This window comes from Oryctolagus cuniculus, chromosome 2 (genome assembly GCF_051225735.1).
Source record: "Oryctolagus cuniculus isolate XC-2025 breed Fujian yellow rabbit chromosome 2, ASM5122573v1, whole genome shotgun sequence".
In the NCBI taxonomy this organism is placed as follows: domain Eukaryota; kingdom Metazoa; phylum Chordata; class Mammalia; order Lagomorpha; family Leporidae; genus Oryctolagus; species Oryctolagus cuniculus.
Window position 1 is genome coordinate 35521424 of NC_142868.1, and position 24426 is coordinate 35545849.

General features: G+C 44.4%; 1 protein-coding gene across 50 annotated transcripts in view; it reads left to right on the plus strand.

The window, feature by feature from the left end:
• Positions 1–22222, plus strand: part of LIMCH1 (LIM and calponin homology domains 1) — a 346429-nt gene extending 324207 nt beyond the window's left edge. For 23 of the 50 annotated variants that reach the window (XM_089327123.1, XM_017350869.4, XM_017350872.4 and 20 more), the window contains 9 exons: positions 712–804; positions 1653–1757; positions 2996–3123; positions 4563–4687; positions 6259–6382; positions 8535–8612; positions 10153–10261; positions 13732–13834; positions 19308–22222. In XM_089327123.1, the coding sequence (XP_089183249.1) occupies positions 712–804; positions 1653–1757; positions 2996–3123; positions 4563–4687; positions 6259–6382; positions 8535–8612; positions 10153–10261; positions 13732–13834; positions 19308–19333 (891 nt within the window). In that variant the 3' untranslated portion in view covers positions 19334–22222. The remainder of the gene's footprint in view (positions 1–711; positions 805–1652; positions 1758–2995; positions 3124–4562; positions 4688–6258; positions 6383–8534; positions 8613–10152; positions 10262–13731; positions 13835–19307) is intronic. The other 27 variants (XM_070068156.2, XM_070068165.2, XM_070068166.2 and 24 more) reach the window with 3 other exon arrangements.
• The last annotated feature ends 2204 nt before the right edge of the window (positions 22223–24426 follow it).

Consider the following 24426-nt stretch of genomic DNA (forward strand, 5'->3'; position numbering starts at 1 on the left):
AGATGAAAATAAATTAAATAAATACATAAAATAAATACAAATTTTAAAGAGTTGAAATTGCAGGGCTGGTGCACTGGTGCAGCCGGTTAAGCCAACACCTGCAGCACTACCATCCCAGGTGGGCACTGCTACAAGTCCCAGCTGCTCCACTTCTGATCCAGCTCCCTGCCAATGCATCTGGAAAAGCAGTGGAAGATGGCTTGGGCCACTGCACCCACGTGGGAGACCCAAAGGAAGCTCCTGGGTCCTGGCTTTGGATTGGCTCAGCTCTGACTATTGTGGCCATTTGGGGAATGAACCAGCGGATGGAAGACCTGTGTGTGTGTGTGTGTGTGTGTGTGTGTCTACCTCTCTCTGTAACTCTGACCTTCAAATAAATAAAAATAAATCATAAAAAACAGTATTCTTTTTAAAAAAAAGATGATTGTTGAGTCTTTCCATCCATTCCCCTTCCATAAGCAAATTTCTACTCATCTGTTAGAACATTTCTACAAAATACCCGCAACAGAAAATGCTGCTCACCATTGGAACATAAAAAAAAAAAATAAAACAAAATAGTACTTCCATTTTATTGCATGAATTGATTAGATTCACAATGTTACAACAAGAAAAAAATCTTGCAAGATACTGTATGTGATGATCTAGAGAGGGAAAGAATCCCAATGATATATGCAATGCTCAATTTGGAACAATCTGGAAATTCCATGACAGGAGAGATACCAGAAGGAGCAGGACAAGCTAAAAGAAGAGTGGGAAAAGGCCCAGAAGGAGGTGGAAGAGGAAGAACGCAGATACTATGAGGAGGTAGGAGACTGCGCCTGCCATCTTGATTCCCAGCAGTCTGTCAACACCATCAGTGTGCGTGCCGTGCGGAGTGTGTGGCCGTGTCTGACCCCCTGACTCACAGCAGAGCCCTACCTTCCTCATTAATTAACAGTTGTTCACAGAGGCTCTGGAAGGCCACCACACTGCCCCCAAAGTACATCTGACAGTAAGTGTGCGTAGGGCCATAGTCAAATGGAACACTACAATTCTGTTTGTTCTCCAGTCACAGTGGAATTCTTGATTTATCTTGGAGGGATGATGTGAAAGAATCAATTCATGTATTGTTGGGGGGGGCAAGCGTGCTCAGTAGTAATGAATTAATTTTATGTGGATAATTTTGATATCAAGCCTAAATGAATAGATCCTTATCACTGCATTCCCTATGTGGGACTAAAGCGATTTGGAAAGGAGGAACATTTTACTTTGTTTCATTTTGTTAAATGAACAAACCAGACCACATTAGAGAATTTGAAGAGGGCTATGTTTTAGGGTTAGTATCTACAGTCTGTTTATGGTTAATATCCTTGTGACTTTTCTCTTCACCAACAATTTTTGCACTGATCCCCAGTAGCATTTCTAATGCAGCTTCTCAAGTCACACTCACTAATTTACAAGACTTTGTTTTTCTAAATTCACTGCTGATTTCTAATTTATTGCCTACACAGAGAGTGTTACATGATTCACATGCTTTTGAAAAATAGGACTTTTTTAAATGGCCTGCATGTTCGCTTATATTGTGATATTTTTTCTGAAGTTCCTTAGTGAAATTTTTCTATTGACAAATATGATTTTTCACTTTTTCCTCTTTCATCACTCCCTGTTCTTAGGAGCGTAAGATAATTGAAGATACTGTGGTCCCGTTTACTATTTCCTCAAGTTCTGCAGACCAGCTGTCTACATCTTCCTCTGTGACTGAAGGCAGTGGGACAGTGGTGAGCCTTTAGGTTAAACATAATTTGTAAAATGAATAAGCCTAAATAGAACTACGAAACCACAAGACCAAATTTTCCTACCTCAATAGAACTAAATTCAGAGCTAGCTGTTCCCTTAGACTCACTTCAGCTGATACGTGATCTTTGGACCCTGTCGTGCTGTCATTGCCATGGGCAAACCGGAGAGCCTTCTCCCAAGCAGTAAAGCCATTACACCAGCCAGATCTGTCCTGATGGGCTGGCAGCCAAAGTTTCTCCAACCCTGGCCAGGGAGAACTCACCTGGTGCAGCCATGTTGCTGGAATGTCTTCTCACTGGATGCTTCCAGGATCACCCATTCTTTCACCAGACATTTATTTCTCTCTGCCACACCATGCAGAGATGCCACACCATTCTTTCCCAGTGTTTGCCAGAAACACCAATGACGGTCTTCACCAGCCTCCCCAAAAATCCCGCAGAAATTTACCTGCGTCTTTGAGGGCTTAGAGAGTGCCTAGAAAGGCTGGTCTACTGCACGTCCCTCAAACAGGGGCATGGAGGTACTGGACAGGAGTCATGCCAAGGCCTGGACAATCCATGGTCTGCATGAAATAAAATAACCTAAGGACACTAGACATCCATTTGTCCTGAAATGAGCTGTCCTGTGACTTTTTTTTTGAAAGAATTTTTCTAAGCAATTCCCTTTTATCACAACTTTTGAGAGAGATCCAGATTATACATTTATTCTGAAGAGTTTGAAATCAACTACTATGAGTTGATTCAGGCCATTCTGCTTGAAGTTGCAGGCAGTGTAATTGAAAAATGTTTCCAGTGTCCCATGACCAGAGTGAATTGTTGTCCAGTGTGTTTAAAAATTATCTTTCGGGGGTGGGTGCGTGGCACAGTGGTTGCTATTTGGGACACTTTTGTCCTGCGCCTGGTTTGAATGCTGGTTTCTCCACTTCTGACCTGGGAGGCAGCAAGTCAGGGCTCAAGTACTTAGGTCCTTGCCACCCACATGGAAGTCCCAGGTTGAGTTCTGGGCTCCTCCTGGCTTTGGCCTGGCCCAGCCCTGACTGTTGAGAGCATTAAGGGAATTAACCACTTGGCAGAAGATCTCTCTCTTGCTCTCACTCTCAGTCTCGCTCACTCTCCCCGTGTGTGTGTGTGTGTGTGTGTGTGTGTGTGTTCCTCTGCCTTTCAAGTAAATAAATAAAGCTTAAAATTATGTTTAAGCCTATCCTTGTTCTCCCCCTTAGAAAAAGATGGACTTGGAAAACTGTCAAGAAGAAAAAGAAGAGAGAAGACAGAAGGAACCGTTCCAGGGAGATGACAATGACTTATTGCATAAGACTAGAGGATGTGACCCACTGGAGGAGAAGGGCAGGTATGAGCCAGTACCAGGCAGTCTGTGAAAGTTTACAAAGCCTGGCTCTGCCTGCTCACTCCCAGGAAGGGTACCTATTGCTAATGCAAATCATATTCAGCTTTGAAATGATCATTCCAGTAATACATTACACAGTGCTCGAACATATTGTAATAGCTCTGAAGTCATGCTCTTGAATATAAATAGCCTTATTTTGAAATAGACAGAACCTTTTTTAGGTCAGGGAAGACCGTATAGCTCATCAAAGGAGGATGTTGTCAATCCATAGCCCCAGACCCAAATATCGCTTGTCTTTTGGGGTGAATGTGTCTGAAAGGATAGATGCTGAAAAGGGACCCTGTGGCCCCACCCACTATGATTTGACTGTGAACCTGAACCTGGCCGTTGGTATCCCCTGTGCTGAGAAGCCACACTCACCCAAGGTGATATAAGAAAGACTAGCCAATGTACCGGTTGGTTGTGGTAAATATCCCACTGTGGGCTTCATCACATGCCCTGGGAGATCAGAAAGGGATAGCCAGACAGCCCTGGAGCAGTCAGAGCCAGCTCAGGCTGGAGCCGGTTCCGGTGGTAGTACTATGCTGCCATTGTGTTCTTTAGGAGACTGTTGTTTGCCTGAGATAGGTCTCAGCAAATCTGCATGCAAATGTACGTGCATAACATCCTCAGAGGGCCCTGAGGATGTGAAAGGCTACCTCAGGGTCATGTTCAAAGGGGGGTCAGTTGGAAAGGTGCACCAGGAGCTGAGCCCCTCTGGTGGGCTTTTGCTCCGAGAATTCTCCTGTGCTCCACAGCTGGAAGACTGGGTGGACTGGAAACCACAGGAGTCCAGGGCCTGTGTCCAGAGCCTGCAGAGCCCATGCTTCCAGTGAACCCTGTAGAGAAAGTCTTACCAGTTTTATGAAATGCAAACCGCTAGTCAGGAAGAGTTCAGTGCGACATTTGATGTGCATTTTTGCTAGTTGTCTACATGAACCTTGGGATGTCCCTACTGTCACCAGAAACTTACTTTGTATTCCTCTCCTCCCCCACTTTCCGCCTTTGCTTGCACACAGAAGGGGCTGAAAAGCCCGGTGCATTACCATGGGCTGCAAAGGTCCTGTGTGGCCCCATTGACCGCTACAAGAAGTTTTGTCTTGTGAAACTCTCTAGGGTGGTTCAGTTAGTTCTGGCATGCCTTAAGACTATTGGAGTGAAGAGCTTTATGAACAGTGAGGACAACAGAACTGATGGTTTCTTGAGTTTGCTAAATTGTGGATAATAAAAATATTTTAAAATATTTTAGGTCTAATTTAAAATACCAAGAACAAACCGACATTTGGCGAATCCCATTTCTCTTTTTCAGTGGTGTCATTGGTATTTCCATGCTCTTGAGGGGCAGGACCAATAGATAAAATCCAGTGGCATTTGTCTCTACTCTGAAGTGTGCTTTGTTTTAGCAGCCTAATGCCAGAGGCCCCGGCTCATTCTGAGAATCCCACATCCAAAGGAATCCATCAAGACCATCAGCTGGGAGCAGAGGCCGGAGCCCTCAGCTGTGGGATGAATCCACAGCTGTCTCAGGGTAAGAAGAGTGAGCACCAAGCCTGACATTTACATTATGGTGAGACTCCCATGTGGCCCAGATGTCCATGACCTCTGCTGGCTGCGAGGAGCCCACCAGGGCCCTGGACTTTAGCTTATGATAAATACTTAGTGAATCGACTCCCATCCCTGTGTGCCCAGACTCTACCAGAAATTACCGGGACCCCAGGGAGCCCTGAGCAGGTATTAGCACTTACCAAAATAATAATAATAATAATAATAACTTTACAAAAAAGCTTTGATCTTCACGGGCAATGCATTTTGAGACACTGTCAGATTTTCTAGTTCCAGCCTTGGATGTCGTTGCCCCGTAAAATCCTTAGAGAGGAAGAGAACCAAAGATGTGGGTGCTGGAAGCTCCTCTGCCCGTGGCACTTTCATTCACACCTGTGTCTCCTACACTCCAGCCTCGCCTCAGCCAGATTTCAGCGTATTCTCCATCAAAACCATCAGACCCCGCACCACGGCCTCCGAGGAATATTCTGGAGCAGTGTCAGACCCACAGACGTCTCAGAGCTTCTGCCTCCCAGGCCCCTTTAGATTCCGAGTTCCATGTTTCTCTGGGTTTTCTGTTTGTTTAATTTTCTTGATTTTTATTTCATCACTGAGGAATCTTTGGAAGCATTTGCAGATACTTCTTAGTCTAGAGAGAGGGAGGAATTTTATGAAAGGGGGGGGGGGAGAAGACTAAGGAATGTCCGTGATAAGTGTGTATATTGCCAAAGGAAATTAGGCTGAGCAAATAGGCATTTTCAATAATGGAGTTCTTGACTGTGGTCTGTGTTTGTTAACCCATCATCTGCTCGTTTAGTGACACAGGTTGAGTATAATACCTAAGCATTGATTGCTGTGTGTTCTGACAGAGATGACCCACAAGCAGAATGCCTCTCGGGTGCCCTGTGAATTTAAAGTTCACCACAATTCGTGTAATTCATGGATCAGAGAACACAGTCGCTGCTTGTTCTAGAAGTCTGCTTTCATTAATGCATAAAGAGTCACTATGTTTAAATATTGTTAGTTTTACATATCTGAGGCAAAAGGACTTGGCTCCCAGTCTCCTTTGTCTCCAGAGCTAACTCCCAGCACTGAATCGACCTCTCCTGGCACCTGTCCCCAAGGCCTACGGGTCAGCATGCGATCTCTGCAGACAGGAGCACTTTAAAGAAGACACAGAAGGGGGCCCGGCGCTGTGGCTCACTTGGTTAATCCTCCGCCTGCGGCGCCGGCATCCCATATGGGCGCTGGTTCTAGTCCTGGTTGCTCCTCTTCCAGTCCAGCTCTCTGCTGTGGCCCAGGAAGCCAGTGGAGGATGGCCCAAGTGCTTGGCCCCTGCACCTGCATGGGAGACCAGGAGGAAGCATCTGGCTCCTGGCTTCAGATTGGCGCAGCTCTGGCCATGATGGCCAATGGGGGGGGGGGTGAACCAATGGATGGAAGACCTTTCCCTCTGTCTCTCTCGCTGTCCAACGCTGTCAGATAAATTAAAAAAAAAAAAAAGGCACAGAAGGTAACTCAGCTGAGCACCGCCTTTTGTTCTTTATTTGGCCTCAGATCCATCCCAGCATCAGCAGGTGTCAAACCCACCCACGCACATTTCAGAAGATGTGAAGCCAAAATCCCTGCCACTGGATAGAAACATGAGCCATCAGATTGAGTCTCCCACGGAAAGGCGAAAGTGAGTAACAGTAAGATGGATGCAGAATAGTTTTTTAAAAAATGTATTCACTTTGGAAGGGGAAAAAATGAAAAAATCTAGGGTGATCTTCCTGGTAAATAGCTAGTCACTCTGAATGTATAAATTTGCAAGGTTGAGGCAGATGTTGTGATGCAGCAGGTTAAAGCCCAGTGTTTGCAACACTGGCATCTCAGATTGGAACGCAAGCTTGAGTCCCAGCTATTTCACTTCTGATCCAGGTTTCTGCTACTGCGCCTGGGAGGCAGTGGATGATGGCCCAAGTACTTGGGTCCCTGTCACCCCCATGGGACACCTGGATGGAGTTCCTGGCTCCTGGCTTTGGCCTGGTTCAGCTCTGGCTGTTGCTACCATTTAGGGAATGAAAGGGAATGAACCAATGGATGGAAGATCTATCTCTCTCTTTCTCCCTCCCTCCCTCTCTCCATCTCTCTTTTCTCTGTCACTCTGCCTCCCAAATAAATAAATCTTACCAAAAAAAAAAAAAATAAGCATGTACAATCTCATGCATTGAATTGAATTTATACATTGTGATTGCTATGCATGCAATACAGTCTCCTTACTAATATTTTATACATTAAACTACCTTACAGCATTTTGAAATGTTAACGTTTATGCAAAACCATTTTTGAAAGACTTATGAAATAAATTTTTAGGCTGGCTTGGTTAAGTGGAAAAATGACAGGAGTCTCGAAGTCCATTCTGAGTGAAGATGGTGTGCCTGCATGTCCGTGCAGGTAGCACAACCTCATACACAGATGGCACAAAGACTTGTGTACTTGGAATCGCAACTGTGTGCACTGGACATACTCATTTTTCCCACGTCTGTTAGAATTATACATTGTCATTTTTTCTCAAGCACTAAAAATTTTAGATCTCATCAAGTAAGAAAGCCATGCAAAGTGTCAATATGAGATATTTAGCATCTGGTTCATTGCAAAATGCTATACTTGTACATTATAGATTTACCTATTTAGTTTATTTGAATATTTGGCAACCCATAGATTTTTCTCATTGTAAAGAGACTGGTAATTATACCTGGCCAAGTGATTTAAATCGCATACCTGGAATTCTTGCAAGAACTATAGCAAGGGTAAAATACTTCATCATTGCTTGGATCTTTTCCCCTTTTCTGTGTCTATCCCGTGTCTGTTCTGTCTGTCTGGATGACACTCAGAATCAGCAGAAGCTAGCATCACGTAGAAGTAATTGTGATGGTAATTGATTATTGCAGTGGTTTTTCCCTCCGTTTCATTTAAGCAACGGGGCTTGTACTTGAGGGACTACATGAAAATGTGACGTTTTGCCGAGGCCAAGCTCTGCCTGCGCAAGCAGTTTAGAGTGGGCGGGGACTCAAGTTGCTCCCCAGAAAGCAGTTCGAAGTCGGATGGGCTCACGCTCTGTTCACGCTTCTGTTGACTTTTTCTCTTCCATGTGCTTTTTTGTGTACTAACCCTTTCTTGACAAAAGAAGTTGAATTTTAAAAGTAAGAGTGCAGAACCGACAGCTTAATCCCAGACAGAACTCATATGCCAGTTCAGCACCTGTGCGGACGCTCCGGTGGCTGCTGGCTAGGGCCCGTCCTGATGGGTCAGTGCCCATGACATTGGCATTGTGTTTTGCACCCCACCCTTGTATCACATTCATCCCCGGTGAAGCTGTTGATGAGGGTGGAAACAACCTCTTCGAAACACCCCTCCTTCAATGTCAGCCTTTTGTTGCTGGACTATCTTGGAGTTCCCTCCTTGTGTCTCTGAGTTCAGCATTTTTATGTCTAACTCAGCGTGCAAAAACAGTTTGGCAAACAACTTAAAAAACAACTCCACAATTTTTAACTAGAGAATAAATGAACTGAAAAATAACAAATAGAAAAATATTTTGTCTTTGTTGTTCAAAGCCAGCCTGGTTTTAGATTTTATGTGGCCCATGCATATAAAATCCTTGCTATGCAGAATTACAGTTTTTGCTCTTTACCCAAAAAATGCTCCTAGGAAACTCTGCTCTCTGAGTTTGGTTGTCAGGGAAAATATATGTTTAAATATTTGTTCTTTCTTATCTCAAGCATCCTTGCATGCCGTGTGGTGCTGGGCTTGTCTTGACTTGTCATAATGCCGGCTCCTTTACGCTGTTGCAGGAAAAGTCCTCGAGGGAGCTTCCAGGCTGGGTCCTTCTCACCCTGCTCTCCCACCCCGCCCGGCCAGTCACCCAGCAGGTACACAGGGTCAGCAAGCCTCCCGGGGACTTGGTCTGGGCGCAAGCTGGCCAAGCATCTCTTCAGCCACATTCGTGCTTGTTGAGTGAAGTGGAGAAGGGATTTGTACATCCACAAATCTTCCAACACTCCCACGCATGTGCAAACACACACACACACACACACACACACACACACGCAGGAGGAAGGCAGATGCATCAGCCACAGCAGAGAAAGTCAAGTGTGTGATGCTGGTGCAGCTGCAGCCACAGGGCCTTAATTACATTGTGTAGAACCTGCAATCTAATAATGAAATCCACCAGACGGTCACTGGGCTCCCACGTCGGCGCCTTTCCCTCCAAGGCGGCCAGTCCATCTAGGCAGAATCCGCCAACGGCTCACGCAGAGACCCAGGCAGAGGCCGAGAAATGAGGCTTCTTCCTTCTCTTGGAACCTCCTCCAGCTCTCGGATGATTGCTTGTGGACATTAATTGGGCCCCGTGATGTTCTTAAAAGCTGCCTAAATGTCCATTCACTGCAGGGACAGCGTCCTGAGTGCTCAGAGGTTTTCGTTGATGGAGAAATTTCATTTCACTGCTGCATGAGAGGGAGCCCCTAATAAATAGAGTTTGATTAGAGCGCCGCTTCCTTTTTTCTACTGTCTTCCTTTCTGGCCCTGCCGTCTCTCTCTAACACGTTGGCTTGCAAACCGATCCTGTGCGCTGTAAAGCTCCTTGGGCACTTCCAAGGGCTCTCAGGTGCTGGGCGCTCAGTCTGCTCTTAGTTGTGTGGGCGCCACCATAAGACAGCAGCCATCTGCTTCCAGCAGAGTTGTGCACCCTGACTCTCCCGGGATCTTGATCTGCTGGGTGTGGGTCTAGTCCCTGGGTGGGCACTGTCCTTGGGCTACGAGGTACAAAGATGAGGGGGACACAGGATTGCCTTCCAGGGCTTACAACTTAGCGAGAGGAAGAGCTTCCCCGAGCGTTTGTGCTGTGGGAGGCAGGAGAGATCACCCAGTCCAATCCTCTCCATTCACAGGTGGAAGGGAAGCCCAAAGTGACTTCTCCACACCAGATCCCAGAACTCAGAGGCACACTCGGGATCTCGGCACTCTGTTTTTAAACACCAGCAAAAGTATGTTTTCTCAATTAAGTGAAAAGCAGCGCCCTGGGTGGACCAATCAGCCAATTATGAAAAATTTTACAGCAGCCACTGAAACGTTAGCCATGCTGCACTTGATGATTGCTTAGGACTTAGGAAGACATGTAAAAGCGCCTTTGATCACTCTGGTTGAATAGACTATCACGCAAACTTCTTGGAACAAAACCCACACACCCACCGCAGGTTCCATGCCACCATGGAAGCCGATCGTGTTGAGTCATTTGCCAGTTATCTAAAGCTTCATTCCAATTCGCTGTCAGTGCATGATTCTCATTGCATTCATGATGCAAGCATCTGACCATCCATATTTTCATTTTTCTACAGGGTTACGTGTTTGCGTGGCTAACCGGCTCTTCTGAACTGAATTTTGTCTTCTCACGTTTGTTTTCCAACTCAGGTCGATCAGCGGGAAGAAGCTGTGCTCTTCCTGTGGGCTGGCCCTGGGGAAAGGAGCTGCGATGATCATCGAGACCCTGAATCTGTATTTCCACATCCAGTGTTTCAGGGTGAGTAGCCACGCTCTTCTGCTGTCGGGCAGCGTTCTGCGTGCGCAGTCCCTCCTGCAGATCCCGACAGCCTTTGCTGTAGGACCCGCCCACTTCTGGTGGTGTAGACTTCTGAGTGGAGTCTGTCTTTGGGGACGGAGCTCTCCTTTCACAGATCCCTCTGGGACAGGGGTTATCTGAGTCCAGGTGGTTATCCAGGTGTATGCAACACGTCTTCCCTAACAATTTCTGTTGCTAAAGACCATGTACTCTGGCATGAAGCTGAGAAGGGGACACTGGGGGACGATGATGCTTCCAAAGCTTTCAGGGAGCTGTGAATTAGCTGGCATCGTCACATCCCTGCTGCTTCGTACACCCTTGTCATTCAGTGTCAGAGGGCTTCAGCCTTTGACCTAATGGAAGATTTCCAGCCAAGTCAGCGGTGGTAGCTACTTTTTTGCTATTTGCAAAATTGTAGGCTGCGGAATGAGGTTGTCTGTAATCTCAGATCGAACGCCCCTCCCTCCGAGAAGCTGCCCTGCCCCCCCCCCCCCGAAAAGCCAGCTGTTTAACTCTCAGCTCCTCTAAGAATCGGTGATCACCATCAGGGCAGATGCCAAGTCCATCTCACTCAGCATCCTCTCCTCTGTACCCCAGCAGCATGTAGGCATCACCAGTATTTTTAGATGGATGAATTAATGAAAAGTTGAAATGAGGAGGCCTAGATGTCCTGCTAATAAGTAGGTGGACTGGGCCCGATAATGTGGCATAGCAGGTAAAGCCGCCGCCTGCAGTGCCAGCATCCCATATGGGTGCTGGTTCGAGTCCTAGCTACTCCATTTCCAATCCAGCTCTCTGCTAATGCACCTGGGAAAGCAGTAGAAGATGGCCCAAGTCCTTGGGGCCCTGTACCCACATGGGAGACCTGGAGGAAGCTTCTGGCTCCTGGTTCTGGATAGTCCCAGTTCCAGCCATTGTGGCCATCTGGGGAGTGAACCAGCGGATGGAAGACCTCTCTCTGTCTGTCTCTGCCTCTCTGAAACTCTGCCTTTCCAATAAACAAATAAATCTAAAAAAAAAAAAAAAAAGTAGGTGGACTAACCATCCAGCTGTATCTGCTTTATTATAAAATTTATCAGACAGTCTCAATAGATCCTTTCTTTTCATGAACATGTTTCAAGTTAATGTATAATTTCTGAAGTAAAACCCTCTGTCTCTGACTAAGAGTCATTTCTCTCTGTATAACCCTGGCATGCTTTCTTTTTCCTTCTCAAGTTTTGTCCTGTTTCTTATTGGTAGCTTCCTTGACTATGGAGGAAATTTGCATGAGTTTAAAATAACTTCCACTTTGCCTGTAAGCTAAGAGAACATTATTGAATTTAGTAATACCAGTAATCACTTGGAAGTAAGACTTATAGATGAAATTCAATGTGGATACTTATTTTAGATTCAATTTATCAAAAGTAGATTCCATTTATCAAAAACATTAGAATGAGGCCATAATTTCCTAAGCTTTATTTTACGTTCTACCGAGAACAGTTTCGTAAAAGGCAAGCAAACATATTCTCTGTATCTTAAATTATCTATGTGGGCTGGCACTGTGGCATAGTGGGTAGGGCTGCCATCTGCAGTGCTGGCATCCCATATGGGGGCCGGTTCAAGTCCCGGCTGCTCCACTTCCGATCCAGCACACTGCTGTGGCCTGAGAAAGCAGTAGAAGATGGCCCAAGTGCTTGGGCCCCTGCATCTGCGTGGGAGACCTGGAAGAGGCTCCTGGCTTCGGGCTTTGGATCAGTGCAGCTCCGGCTGCTGCAGCCATCTGGGAAGTGAACCAGCTGATGGAAGATTTCTTTCTTTCTCTCTCTCTCTCTCTCTCTCTCTCTGCCTCTCCTTCTCTCTCTGTGTAACTCTGCCTTTCAAATAAATAAGTCTTTAAAAAAACTGCCTATTTAAAAAAAATAATCTATGAATGTTTTGAGGCTCCAGGAATATCCTTGTTAAAATGTATAAATAATGAAATAAAATATTTTAATATATAAAATACTATGCACTTATTATATGATAAGTATAGTGTAATATATAATATTACATAAGTATAATATATAATTATTTATATATTATTTATATCATATAAATATTTACATATCATGCATTATAAGATAACTACTATTACATGTAAATGCACTAATAAGAAAATAATAGAATCCAACACAATACATCCTCAGAAACTTCATCAGAGTTAGAAATGAGGTGGCAAAGCTCTTCGTAAATTCTCAGGGGTTGGGAGACTGGCCTCCTTACCTGTTGAGTCCTTTTGCTCCCTAGTCCATCACTTCCAGGAGCTGGCCTGGTGCCTTAAAGCACATCACCTCTGAGACTTCTGCAGTGTGGGTACAGCTCGTACACCACAGGCATGAAGCACCCCTTGGCCCCACTGACCATGACACTTGCAGTAGAGGATGGGCCCTGATCCCCAGTGCTACCTTCTGTGGCACAAGCGACAGGGTACAGTTGTCCCTGGGTCCCACAGGCGATTGCTTCCAAGACCCCCCATCCCCCAGATACCTAAGTCCGTGGAGGTTCAAGTCTCTCATTTAAATGGCACAGTGACCCATGTGAATCTTCTTGTATCATCTCTGGGGACTTCAAATACCTAATATGATATAAATGTGATGTACACGGTGGATACATTGTACGGTTTGGTGAATAAAGTCCAAGTTCAGGACAGATGCAGTTTTTTGTTTTTCTGATGTTTTACAAGGTCAGCTGACCCCTGGGGTGTGGGACCCACCTTATGCAGGGCCAGCTGTGTACCCCACAGTCTCCTCCCACACTTGGGCTGATCTGGCTAAGCAGATCCCGGGGCCTTGTTAGTATAGATATCCCAACCTTTTGTGTGCTGGCTGTGTGTTAGTAATTCCGACCTGGTCGAACACAGTGACACATTCCAGAAAGCCTTCAGAGACTACTGAGAGGTACATTTCAATTGATGATCCGTTGTGTGTGAAGCCCACTGTAGTGTCAGAATCCCCTAGGAGTGCCGGGTAGAGCACCCCCTCCCCCTGGCTTCTCCCCTTCCAATCCAGCTCCCTGCTAATGCGCCTGGGAAAGCAGAAGATGCCCCAGATATTTGGGCCCCAGCACCCATGTGGGAGACTGAGAGGAAGCCCCTGGCTCCTGGCTCCAGCTTGGCCCAGCTCTGGCAGTTGCAGCCATTTGGGGAATGAACCAGTGGATAGAAGACCTCTTTCTCGCTGCCTTTCCCTCTCTCTCTGAAACTCTGACTTTCAAATAAATAAATATTTTAAAAAACTAAAAATGCATTTACTTTTGTTGTAAATTGGCTCTTGCCACAGCATCTAACACACAGTTGATGCTTGACAAATGTGCAGAGCGCAGACGTGATGACTATGTTATCCATGTCAACACTGTGCACTGTAAAGAGACAGTTCTCCATGCATCTTACCGTGCGCTTTCTTTCTGCCCTCCAGTGTGGAATTTGTAAAGGACAGCTTGGAGATGCCATGAGCGGGACAGATGTTAGAATCCGAAATAGTCTTCTAAACTGTAACGACTGCTACCTGCGATCCAGAAGTAAGTACCGCGAGAAGACCGCGACGTGGCTAGGGGCAAGCTCCGGTCCTCCGGGGCACCCAAGTTAGGAACTCAAGTATCTTTCCCAAGAATTGGCACTCCTAACTGACAGAGAGGCTGCTCACAGTCCAGATTTTAAAAATGGTCCCGAGATGACGCCTGCTTTACCACTTGTTCCCCACGGGCAGCGAGTGCAACTCAAGTCCAGAAATGCTTGATCAAACCCACAAGTCAAAGCTGTCCCCTGAGTGTGGGAGGTGGCCAGAGCTCAGCACAGAGACCTTGGTGACACAGAGGAAGCTGTGAGGTCTGGAAAGCCCTGCCACTTGCTCAGGTGGTCCCCACGTTGGGGCGGTTCGAGTGAAGCGGGGCCCCCGCCGTTTACCCCGTGAAGCACCCACCCCCACAGCACCTTAGTGCATAATAAAAACTACGCGAATATTTGCTGCCTTGGAGCTGCCCTCCCGTATTTTATTTCTGGGTCTCATAACCGAGAAGGTTCATATTAGTTGTGGGGGCACCAGGGGGCGCTCTTGCCCAAGTGCTGTTTAGGTAGATCTGAACCGAGCCGTGGGCTTGCCTCTGAATCTTCCTGCATTGTCCAGATAAGGAGGAGGTCTTCCCATGCAGATTCATCCATCCGTCACAAACTCTAAAAGCTACAGCGAAGAGATGGAGTTTGAAATTCAGGAATATTTGATGATCACTCAAAATAAGAGAAGCCCTTTTTACCTAGGTCTCTAAATCTGAAAACTTGAGTAGTAAAAATTGCAATTAGGTTGTTTTTGCTATAGACTTAGTAAATGCAGAGACATATGTGCCTATTAATAAAATGATAGGGCATAAAAAGTCAGTCAAACCCAGGTGGCTTGGATTTATAATCAGTGTTTGACATGATTATAACCATGCCAGTTTAGAACTGGACTATTTATACCATGTATTACATAGATGATATTAATTTTTGTATCATGTGTTACATATATGAAAAGACAGTATAAAAAGTATGCTATAGATATGAATACATGTACACAGATACAAATGCACACATACATGTACAATATATAATAATAATAATATACATGCTCTTCAAACTGGATTTTTGTTCATGTGTTTTGTTTTTAGACAGCAGAAAGGGAAGCTGAGTCCTTCTCTCCTGGATTTCAGGGTGATTTTGCCCGTCTTGCTAGAAATTGCTGTTCTCGATCTTAGTGAAGGTGCATCTGGGAACCAGAAGGGGGCAGTGTGAGGTTGAAGGAAGATTTGAAAAGTCCTGTGGATGGAATTCCGCTCTAGTCCAAAGTGCTTGAGGATGCCAGCAGGGAACCAGCTGGGACCCACCTCTGGTGACAGGGACCTGTTTTCATCCAGATTTTTTTAAAATCAGCAGTTGGGTGATTCTCTTTCTTTCTTTCTTTCTTTCTTTCTTTCTTTCTTTCTTTCTTTCTTTCTTTTTTCGTTCCTTCCTTTTTTTTTTTTTTTAGAAAATTAGGCTTTGGATGTAAGCCAGGGATTTTCCTTTAGTACAGGTAAAGGGTTTTAACTGCTTTTAGTTCTAAATCTAAAGATAAGAACCATGGCATTCTAGTTTCAAGATGAAAAACAAGACAGTGACTGGAAGCAGACTATGAATGTAATTTTTTTCTTATACAGGTTCCGTTTCAACTGCACTACTTTACTAGGATTTTTTTAAATTTTTAGAATACTAAGAAATATAAAGGTCAAACCAAAAAGGTGCATTAGCTCTCTGCCTCAGTAGCTCTATAGACATTCAAAAGAATAAATAAAAATAGTGGAAAGTGAGAAAGATTCAACTGTTCAGGAAGATACGAACTAAAGAGTGAAAGCTGGCAGTTAGCTGTGGCCATCCCTGTGTCGTATTTCTCGGGAGCAGGGACAGACCATCTGCGCGTGTGTAGGCACACGCCTGCACACCAAGGACAACACGCGTGTGTGGAGTCTGCCCAGGCGTGTGTTGGTTTGGCTTCACAGGTGTGATGATACCATCACCACAGTGTTCTGTACTTGGTTTGGTTGCTGTATTCTCAACTTAATGGTTTTTTCATAGCAGCATCCAATTCCCTTGTATGCCCTCACCCACTATTTAAAATTAATTTGTGGCCGGCGCCGTGGCTCACTAGGCTAATCCTCCGCCTAGCGGCGCCGGCACACGGGGTTCTAGTCCCAGTAGGGGCACCAGATTCTGTCCCGGTTGCCCCTCTTCCAGGCCAGCTCTCTGCTGTGGCCCGGGAAGGCAGTGGAGGATGGCCCAAGTGCTTGGGCCCTGCACCCCATGGGAGACCAGGAGAAGCACCTGGCTCCTGCCATCGGATCAGCGCAGTGTGCCAGCCGCAGCGGGTGAACCAACGGCAAAAGGAAGACCTTTCTTTCTGTCTCTCTCTCACTGTCCACTCTGCCTGTCAAAAAAAAAAAAAAAAACTAATTTGTGATGAGCAGACACTGGTCATTTGAGTGCTTTATTTTTTTTTAATTTTTTTATATTTATATCTTTTATATTTATATCTCATTTTTTTAATATTCTAATGAGCATCGCTGCACAGCTCACTTCCTCCCTCAGCACCTCTGTCAGCTCAGTGTCAGGTGTTCAGATTTCCCCCTCTGTGATGAGAGGCGAGAAACCCCATGGCTTCGGTTGTGTTTCTTTAGTTCTGAGCTTGAACACACGTGCCTGGGTTCGTTGGCCGTGTCTGCTTCCTTCTCTGTGAAGGGCATCAGTCTCCTCTGCCCATTCTGCCATCGGCACCGGATCCCTAAGCGTTCTTTGCCATTAAAGAAACTCCCCCCTTGGCATGTGTGCTGCTTTTTGCAGTTATCCTCGGCTTTTCTACTTTGTGACTTGGCTATCGCACAGAATATTTTCATTTTACCTAACTTTATGTAGTATCCGTATATCCTCCTCACCCCGCTTCTGGATTGTGGGTTTTGTGTCTTAGAAAAGCTCTCACTATACCAAAGGTATAAATAACTTGGCTGAGATTTTAAACATAACCAGGATCTTTTAACATGTAAAAGTGTAATAATCAAGAATATATTTAGGGTTAAAAAATTAGGAAGATTTCTAGCCTCATTTTTTCTTCAATTAGGCACTAGTGTGAATATCTTTTAATGAATAACCCCTTTTTCCTCACTAATTCGAAATGCCAACTTTCTCATAAACTAAGTTCACATATATATTTGGGTCTACTTCTGGATATTTTATTGTGTTTTATTAACCTATTTATTCTCCTATTATTCTCCATTACTGAGTGGTTTTAATTATTGTAGCTTCATAATATGTTTTAATATTAGGTAATAAGAACCACATTCTCTCCAACTGTTTTTTTTTTCCAAAATTTTTCTAAAGGTTCTTCCATGTTTATTTTTCCACATAAACGTTAGTAGTATTGTTTTAAGCTAATTTTAGTTAAGTCAACATGTGATAAGGCAAATAACCAGCATGTCTGGGACTCCTGTTCATTTCTTCCTTGGTGTCCTAAGGAATAAACACCCTGTAGGAATGGATTGGGAGGAGGAGGTAATGATTTGGCTGGAGAAATAGGAATATAGTTTAATTGGTTGCCTGTATCCCAGAGGCAATACAAAGAGTCAAAAGAGATGCAATGGCTAAAAATCATTTTTCTTTCCGTGTTTTTGTATTTGACTTTGATCAGAGTTGAGAACAAGGGAGATGGATAGATGTGAAGGGTAGTTTACATCACGGGCGTTGGAAGTGAAACAAAATAATTTTGTTTTGTGGAATAATAAAACCTGAATATATAATCCTATTTTCTCCAAGTAACTAGTGACATTTAAATAAAATTTTTCTCTTGGAGGGAAAAATAGCATAACGGCATATTAAAATGCAATTCCTAAAAGCCATGTAAACAGTTTTTAAGTGTGTATGTAAATGAGGATGGAAGTGCAAAACAGATTACCTGTCACGAAGCAAGCCGTCACGTGTGCCATTTGTGTGTGGTGTCGGATGACTGCTTCTCTGTACACGGTGTTCTGTTCCATCATTCACTCCCCGAAATGCATTTACTGCAAACTCTCCCCCGCCCCCAGGTCTCTGAACCTTGTATGATTGCCTCATCACAACTCCATTGCCTAAAATAAAGGAGAGACCTAGTGCAGGCTTCCACAGGAGAAATGAACAATCCTTTCCAGTTAGAGTTACAAAAAACATACAAGACATCAGTTATATTTTTGCCCTGTTAAATTTGAGTTTCAGATAAAAAGGAGTTTCTGTGAATATATATGTGGCACAAATACTGTATGTTTGGATTTAACAAAGATATGTCCCAATGGCCCGCGCCATGGCTCACTAGGCTAATCCTCCGCCTGCGGCACCAGCACCCCAGGTTCTAGTCCCAGTTGGGGTGCCAGTTCTGTCCCGGTTGCCCCTCTTCCAGGCCAGCTCTCTGCTGTGGCCTGGGAAGGCAGTGGAGGATGGCCCAAGTGCTTGGGCCCTGCACCCCATGGGAGACCAGGAGGAAGCACCTGGCTCCTGGCTTCAGATGGCGCAGCTGCCATTTGGGGGATGAACCAACATAAGGAAGACCTTTGCCCTCTGTCTCACTGTCTAACTCTGCCTGTCAAAAAAAAAAAAAAAAAAAAAAAAAGATATGTCCCAAATATTCACAGGATACACTGAAACTAAAAATCATGGGAGCTGGTTTGCAACCTAGTGGTTAAGATACCCACATCAGAGTGCCTGGTTGGGTTCCCATCTCTGGTGCCTGACTCCAGCTTCCTGCTAATGTGGACCTTGGGCGGCAGTTGTGATGGCTCAAGTAACTGGGTCCCCGCCACCATGTAGAAGACCTGGATTGAGTTCCCAGCACCTGGCTGTAGCCCCAGCTGTTGTGGGCATTCAAGGAGTGAACCAGGGAGTGGGAGCCCTCTGTCTCTGTCCCTCCACCCCACCCCCTTGTGTGTACACATCTGCCTCTCAAGTAAATAACAAAATTTAAAAATAGGTTTGCTTCTCTGCCTTGCACATTTTACTGGGTACCTCGGTATTTTTCCTTGTTAAATCCAGCGATCCTATTTCTAGGTCATGTTAAATTCCTCTGGTTTTCAAATATTTATTCTTAGAGAAACCAAGATCTAGAGAAACTGAGAGAGAAGAGATTATTCTCTTTTTTGCCCCAGAGGACCACGTAGAAACTTGATGCATGGTGATCTTCGGGTTTAGGGGAAATCCAGAGCATTTGACTCAAACTTGACAGTGGCTTTGAATGACCTGGGCGTCTTATTAAGTGGATCTGGGAAGGAGCCCAGGAGTCTGCATTTACAACAAACTCCAGTTGATGCCAATCCTGCTTGTCCTTGGCCAACACTTTACTTTGCAGGCGGGGCAAGTTTCCCCTCCCCAGAAAAGGAGAGACTTTGGCAAAGAAAGTTGCTAATTTGAGAAGCTTTGAGACGTCTAGCCAAAAGACTAACCAGATGTTGCTCTGTTTGTTTGCCACAGGTGCTGGCCAGCCCACAACCTTGTGACGTGGTATTCGAGCTTCCAGACCACTCGCCATTTCTTTATTGAGGGTGTCCCCTGGCAATCTCTTAACAAATTCCCAACTTCAGGGGCTTCTTAGCATTCATCTAATTCCTGAAAGGCTCTTCTAAAAGGTGGTATCTGTTCTTTTGTAGCAAAGTGTTCTTTGTGTGTGTGTGTGTGTTCTTCCTGGTTTTATTTTTTTTTTCCTTCTTCTTTTTGCATTTGCACAGTATATCCAAGAGAATATTGCATTGTAATGATCCTGAATAGTTTGAAAAGAGGTTTTAGCATCAAACAGGTGACACAGGCTTACAGTTTAAAATATGCTATTCTCTCCTCTGGGAATTAGCAAAACGATGCAATAAACCTGTTTTCGTTTTAGCATTTCTAGGAGTTAAACACTTTATGTTTACAGAATTGAACCGCAGAAAGTGTGCGACATGCCAATTTGAGACGTGGTCTGCTAAGACAGGAGCAGAAGTGGAGTACATTTCAGAAACTGCACGTCACAGCGAGCTCTGTCTCAGAGCTGTAACTTGTTTTTAATGCAAAGATGCTAGTCTGATAATATATACTGTAATCCTGAGACATTTGTGCTACTTACCTTTTGAGGTAGAAGTTATACCAATAAATTATTGCACTGTTAGTCTTAGATTTTTGTGTACCTTAGAAGTTATGTCATTCATATAGGCTTGTCCATCAGGTAAAGAGAACCCTTGCAATATCAGCTAGATGTACACTCTGGGACATTGCCCGAGGGTAGGAAGAAACCAGAGGGAAATGTTTCTGTCTTCATCTACAAAGTCATTGCCAAGATCTGTGTGAGAGTTTAACCATCAGAAGCATGGTGGGTGAGTGAGAGCATGAGGCCTGGCTGGCCGGCGTCTCTGCAGGCACTAGATCGTCTTCAATGAGACTGTCAGTACGAGGCATGTGGACCATGAGGCATGGGGAAGGTCCATCAGTAGGTGTGACACCGCTCTCACCCTTCTCTGCAAATTCCGCGTGAAGCAAACCGATCTCCAGAGGGAAATATTCAGTCCACCCGAGTAGAATCCAGATGGCAAATGATGTGATAAGCCAGTGGTGTGTGAGCCGAAGAACCCACAGCTCAGACTGGGCCCTGCGCGCTCACGGATACACACTGTCCTTCCTTCTCCCGCGGCCCGCCCTCACTATCCGGAATTCTGGACCTTGGCCGTGGAGAAGTCCAGAGAGGACCTCTTGTGGAGAAGCTGGTCTGTCTTCTGTCCTGTGTGACGTGCTTCCATTGCACAAGAAAGGAATCAAGTTCCCAAAGAGCTTCACAGTTGAGATCCTCCAGGCTGGTTTCTTAAGACTGGGGAAAGGGGAACTATTTATTCTGCCTTAAAATGATGGCAAGTAAGTGAAGATGTCACTTCATGAATGTAGACTGTGGATACACTCCTAATAGGTTGCTGTAGTCGTAAAAGGAGATCAAGTAGATGTTCTGTTATGTAAGCAATAATTTGTTTTCTGTCTTATCGAGTGTGGCTAGCAATTATTTATTTCCATGCTAGACAATTCTTTGCATGTGAGTTCCACATAGGTGCGGGGATTTCCTCAGCCACTGGAGGTATACTGACCGTTTTGTCATTTGGACAACCGTTACTAGATTGGGATTTACACATCATTTCATTAAAACTTGTGCCTTAGAAAATGCAAAGCTGTTGCACACAGTCAGTGATGAATTATGGATGCAGTGCATTGAAGAGAGATGAAGTCACTTCCAAGTTCCCACGACTTCTCATGGAGGTGTTTGCTGTTTTACAGGAAAAAAAAATTCTAAAAAAAAAGAAAAAATATTAAAAAAGAAAAAAAAAGTTTTGGAAATGTACAGATTAAGTCTGATATTTTGATTAACCACCTGCATGTTTTATTAAATATTTTGATAACGTGGATGTTTACACTTTGCATGATAGTAGCAGAGTATTTCACCACCAACAATGCACAAAACATGTACAATATGGCCATTCATAACCGATTTTTATAGAATACTTTTTACATGTGGAACTCCATCCGTTATGTAAGGATCACATGAATATTGCACATTCTCTTCTGGTTTCACAAGCCCATTTATACATATTTCTTAGTGAGACTCATTGTACATGTATTGAAGCTAGAATTGAGTCAAGAAAAATAAAGCCCCATTCTCCAGCTGCAAAATATGCTTTCCCATAATGAACAGTAGTCACCAGCACAGAATAATATCCAACATTTTCTAAATTCTAATTGCCAACTGTTTCTATTTCTATTTGATTTATATTTCATTTGGAGTCTGTTACATGGCAGCCTGGGCAGACTGGATCTTACGTTTTCCAAAGAAGCATAATGACTATGATCTATTTCTTCTCAAATAATCTTTGAGATCCCAGGGAAAAAAAATGTTCTGCTCTGCTGAGCTATAATGTGAATGTGTTTCTTTAGAAGACAGATGAGGCAAGTAAGTGATTTATTGTTCCTAAGGAAGTATATCTGATTTTTTTTCTCATACTCCAAAAGCTAGTCCCTTCTCTTTTTAAGGGAAAAAAAAAATGGGTAACTCTCTTTTTCGCTAGCAAACTTTCATGATATTTCCTCATGCTTTCTATGTAGTGTTAGTAATGCAATACATATTCTAGTTATCTATACACCGTGTAAGATTTAACAAACTGAAATGATCCAGCTCAGCTCATACGTGAGGCCGTCCAAAAGATGTTACTGCTCTGGGTGGGCCAGTGTTCTGTATCAGTTACACTAACTTTCATTGAAAATATTTATTCTAAAATGCCTCTGAGACACAGTAAAAAAAAATAAAAAATAAAAAGTTGTCTAAAAATGCAACAGCTTTTATAGTAAATGTACATTTATAAATAAAATACTCAAATCAACTGTGTACTCCATTATTTGGCGGTTTGGGGCTGATTTTTTTCTTAACGTGGGAAGCAGACACTCTGCTGTGGCTTCTGGTCCGGGCGTACAGCGTGAGAAGACAGCAATGATGCATGTTTGCTTTTGCACCGTGCTGCACGTTTGAGGTCAACTAAGGCAAATCAAACTTACCAGCTGGGAATAGGGATCCCTGAGGAATTGCCTTCTGCCTAAAGATTTTAACCCTGAGATGACAGACACACAACGAGGGGAGACCATTCAGAGGTCAGTGGAAATTGTCCAGCTAATGGTCTCCTCCCAGCCCCGGCTGGAGAGACGGAAGGCAAGTCCTTTGGAGGTCCTGGCTGCCGCCTCCTTCCGCAGCACTGCTCCAGTGTCCCCACTCACTGGACACACAGTCCGTCTCACTGAGGCCTCTTGCTTGCTTGTTGAAGCAAGGAGTGTGCTGCTGATACTGATGCTCTTCCTAAAGTCTGGTTTGATCCTTTCTAATGCACCTTGTATTTTGCCGTGCACTGTCTCCAGTTTGTGGATGCTGATAATAGGGAGCAAATCCCTTGAAAGTTTCCATTGCTGTAAGATGCAACATTCTGATTGCCACCATCTCTCGATGTCTGTATCTTTTTGCAAAGCTTGGTGGGCAGTTAGTAGTTGCTGATGTTTCCATGGAAAAGTGGATGCTTTTCTTCTCTTGAGAGAGTTTCAGTAGCTAACAGAGAAACTTAACATATCTGTTGTTATTTAAATGTAAGTCCATTCAAGTACAATGCAGGTTAAGACAAAGGGAAGACTTGCTCTGACTTGAGGTCTATAAAGCATATCTCTATAAAAAGAAAAGCAAGGGCGTGCCTGGGTTCATGTGCCTGCTCCGCTCTCCAGCTTCCTGCTAATGTGCACCGTGGGAGGCAACAGGTATGTGGGTCCCTGCCACCCATGTGGGAGGCCCAGATTGCATTCCTGGCTTCTGGCTTTGATTTGGCCCAAGCCCTAATGGTCGTGAGTATTTGGAGGAGTGAACCATCAGATGAAAGGTCTCTTTTCTGTCTCTCTACTTTCCAAATAAAATAAAAAGATTTTTTATAAAGAGTTAAATAGGCAACCCATGGAATGGGAGAAAATTTCTTAGAAATAAAAAAATAAAAGCATATTGCCCAGAATATATTAAGCTAGCTTTCTTTCCATTGACTCTCTTCAAAATCTAAAGATTCATTATTTTCTTAAGCTAAACTCACTTTAAAAAATTAATTTTATTTATATATTTGAGAGGCAGAGAAGGAAAGACAGGTGTCCCACGTGCTGTGTCACTCCACATATGTCCGTGATGGCCCCAGGGGGCCAAAGCCAGGCGCTCCATCCAGGTCTCCTTTGTGGGTGTCAGGAACCCATTTTCCCATTATCCCTTTATCTGCTTTATCAGGAAACCTAAGCCAGGAGTCAGAGGTGGGCCTGGAGCCCAGGCGCTGCAGTATGGGTGCAGGTGTTTTAACAGGCCAAATGCACACCTTAGGATTCCTTAGAGTCCTCATCTAAACTACCGAGGCTCCCTACGCAGTCCTTCGCAGAGGTTACAACTGAAATGACCCGCTAGACACTGCACATGGGAACCAGAAGAGGGCACTGGAGAGTAGTAGACGATGACAAACCCAAGGAGCAGTTCTTTTATCAATTACATGCATCACAAATGTTTTCTTATTCTGTAGCTTGTACTTTTGTTTTATTTGAAAAGGAGAGAGAGACGGACCTTCCACCTGCTGATTCATTCCTCAAATTCCTTCAACAGCCTGGGCTGGGCCAGGCTGAAGCCAGGAGTCTGAAATTCAACATGGGTCTCCCACGTGGGTGGCAGGGGTGCAAGTACTTGATCCACTACCTTCTGCCCCCCAGAGTGTGCATCAGCAGGCAGCTGGATGGGGAGCAGAGAAGCCAGGATTCCGACAACACACTCCAGTGCCGGCATGCCGGCATGCCAGGAGTGGTCTTAACCAGTGTGGCACATGCCTGCTCCTGTAGCTTGTCTCAAACTGCATCGTGTTTAGCTGTCAATTTTCAAATTTTAATGCAGTAAGTATATGAATATTTTTACATACTTGGTGCTGCTCACAATTCTTCCTTACACCAATTCCATATCAACATTCTGCTACATGCTTTTTGAAAATGTTTAAATTTCATATTTGGATAATTATCAAGTTAAGTAGAAATCTAA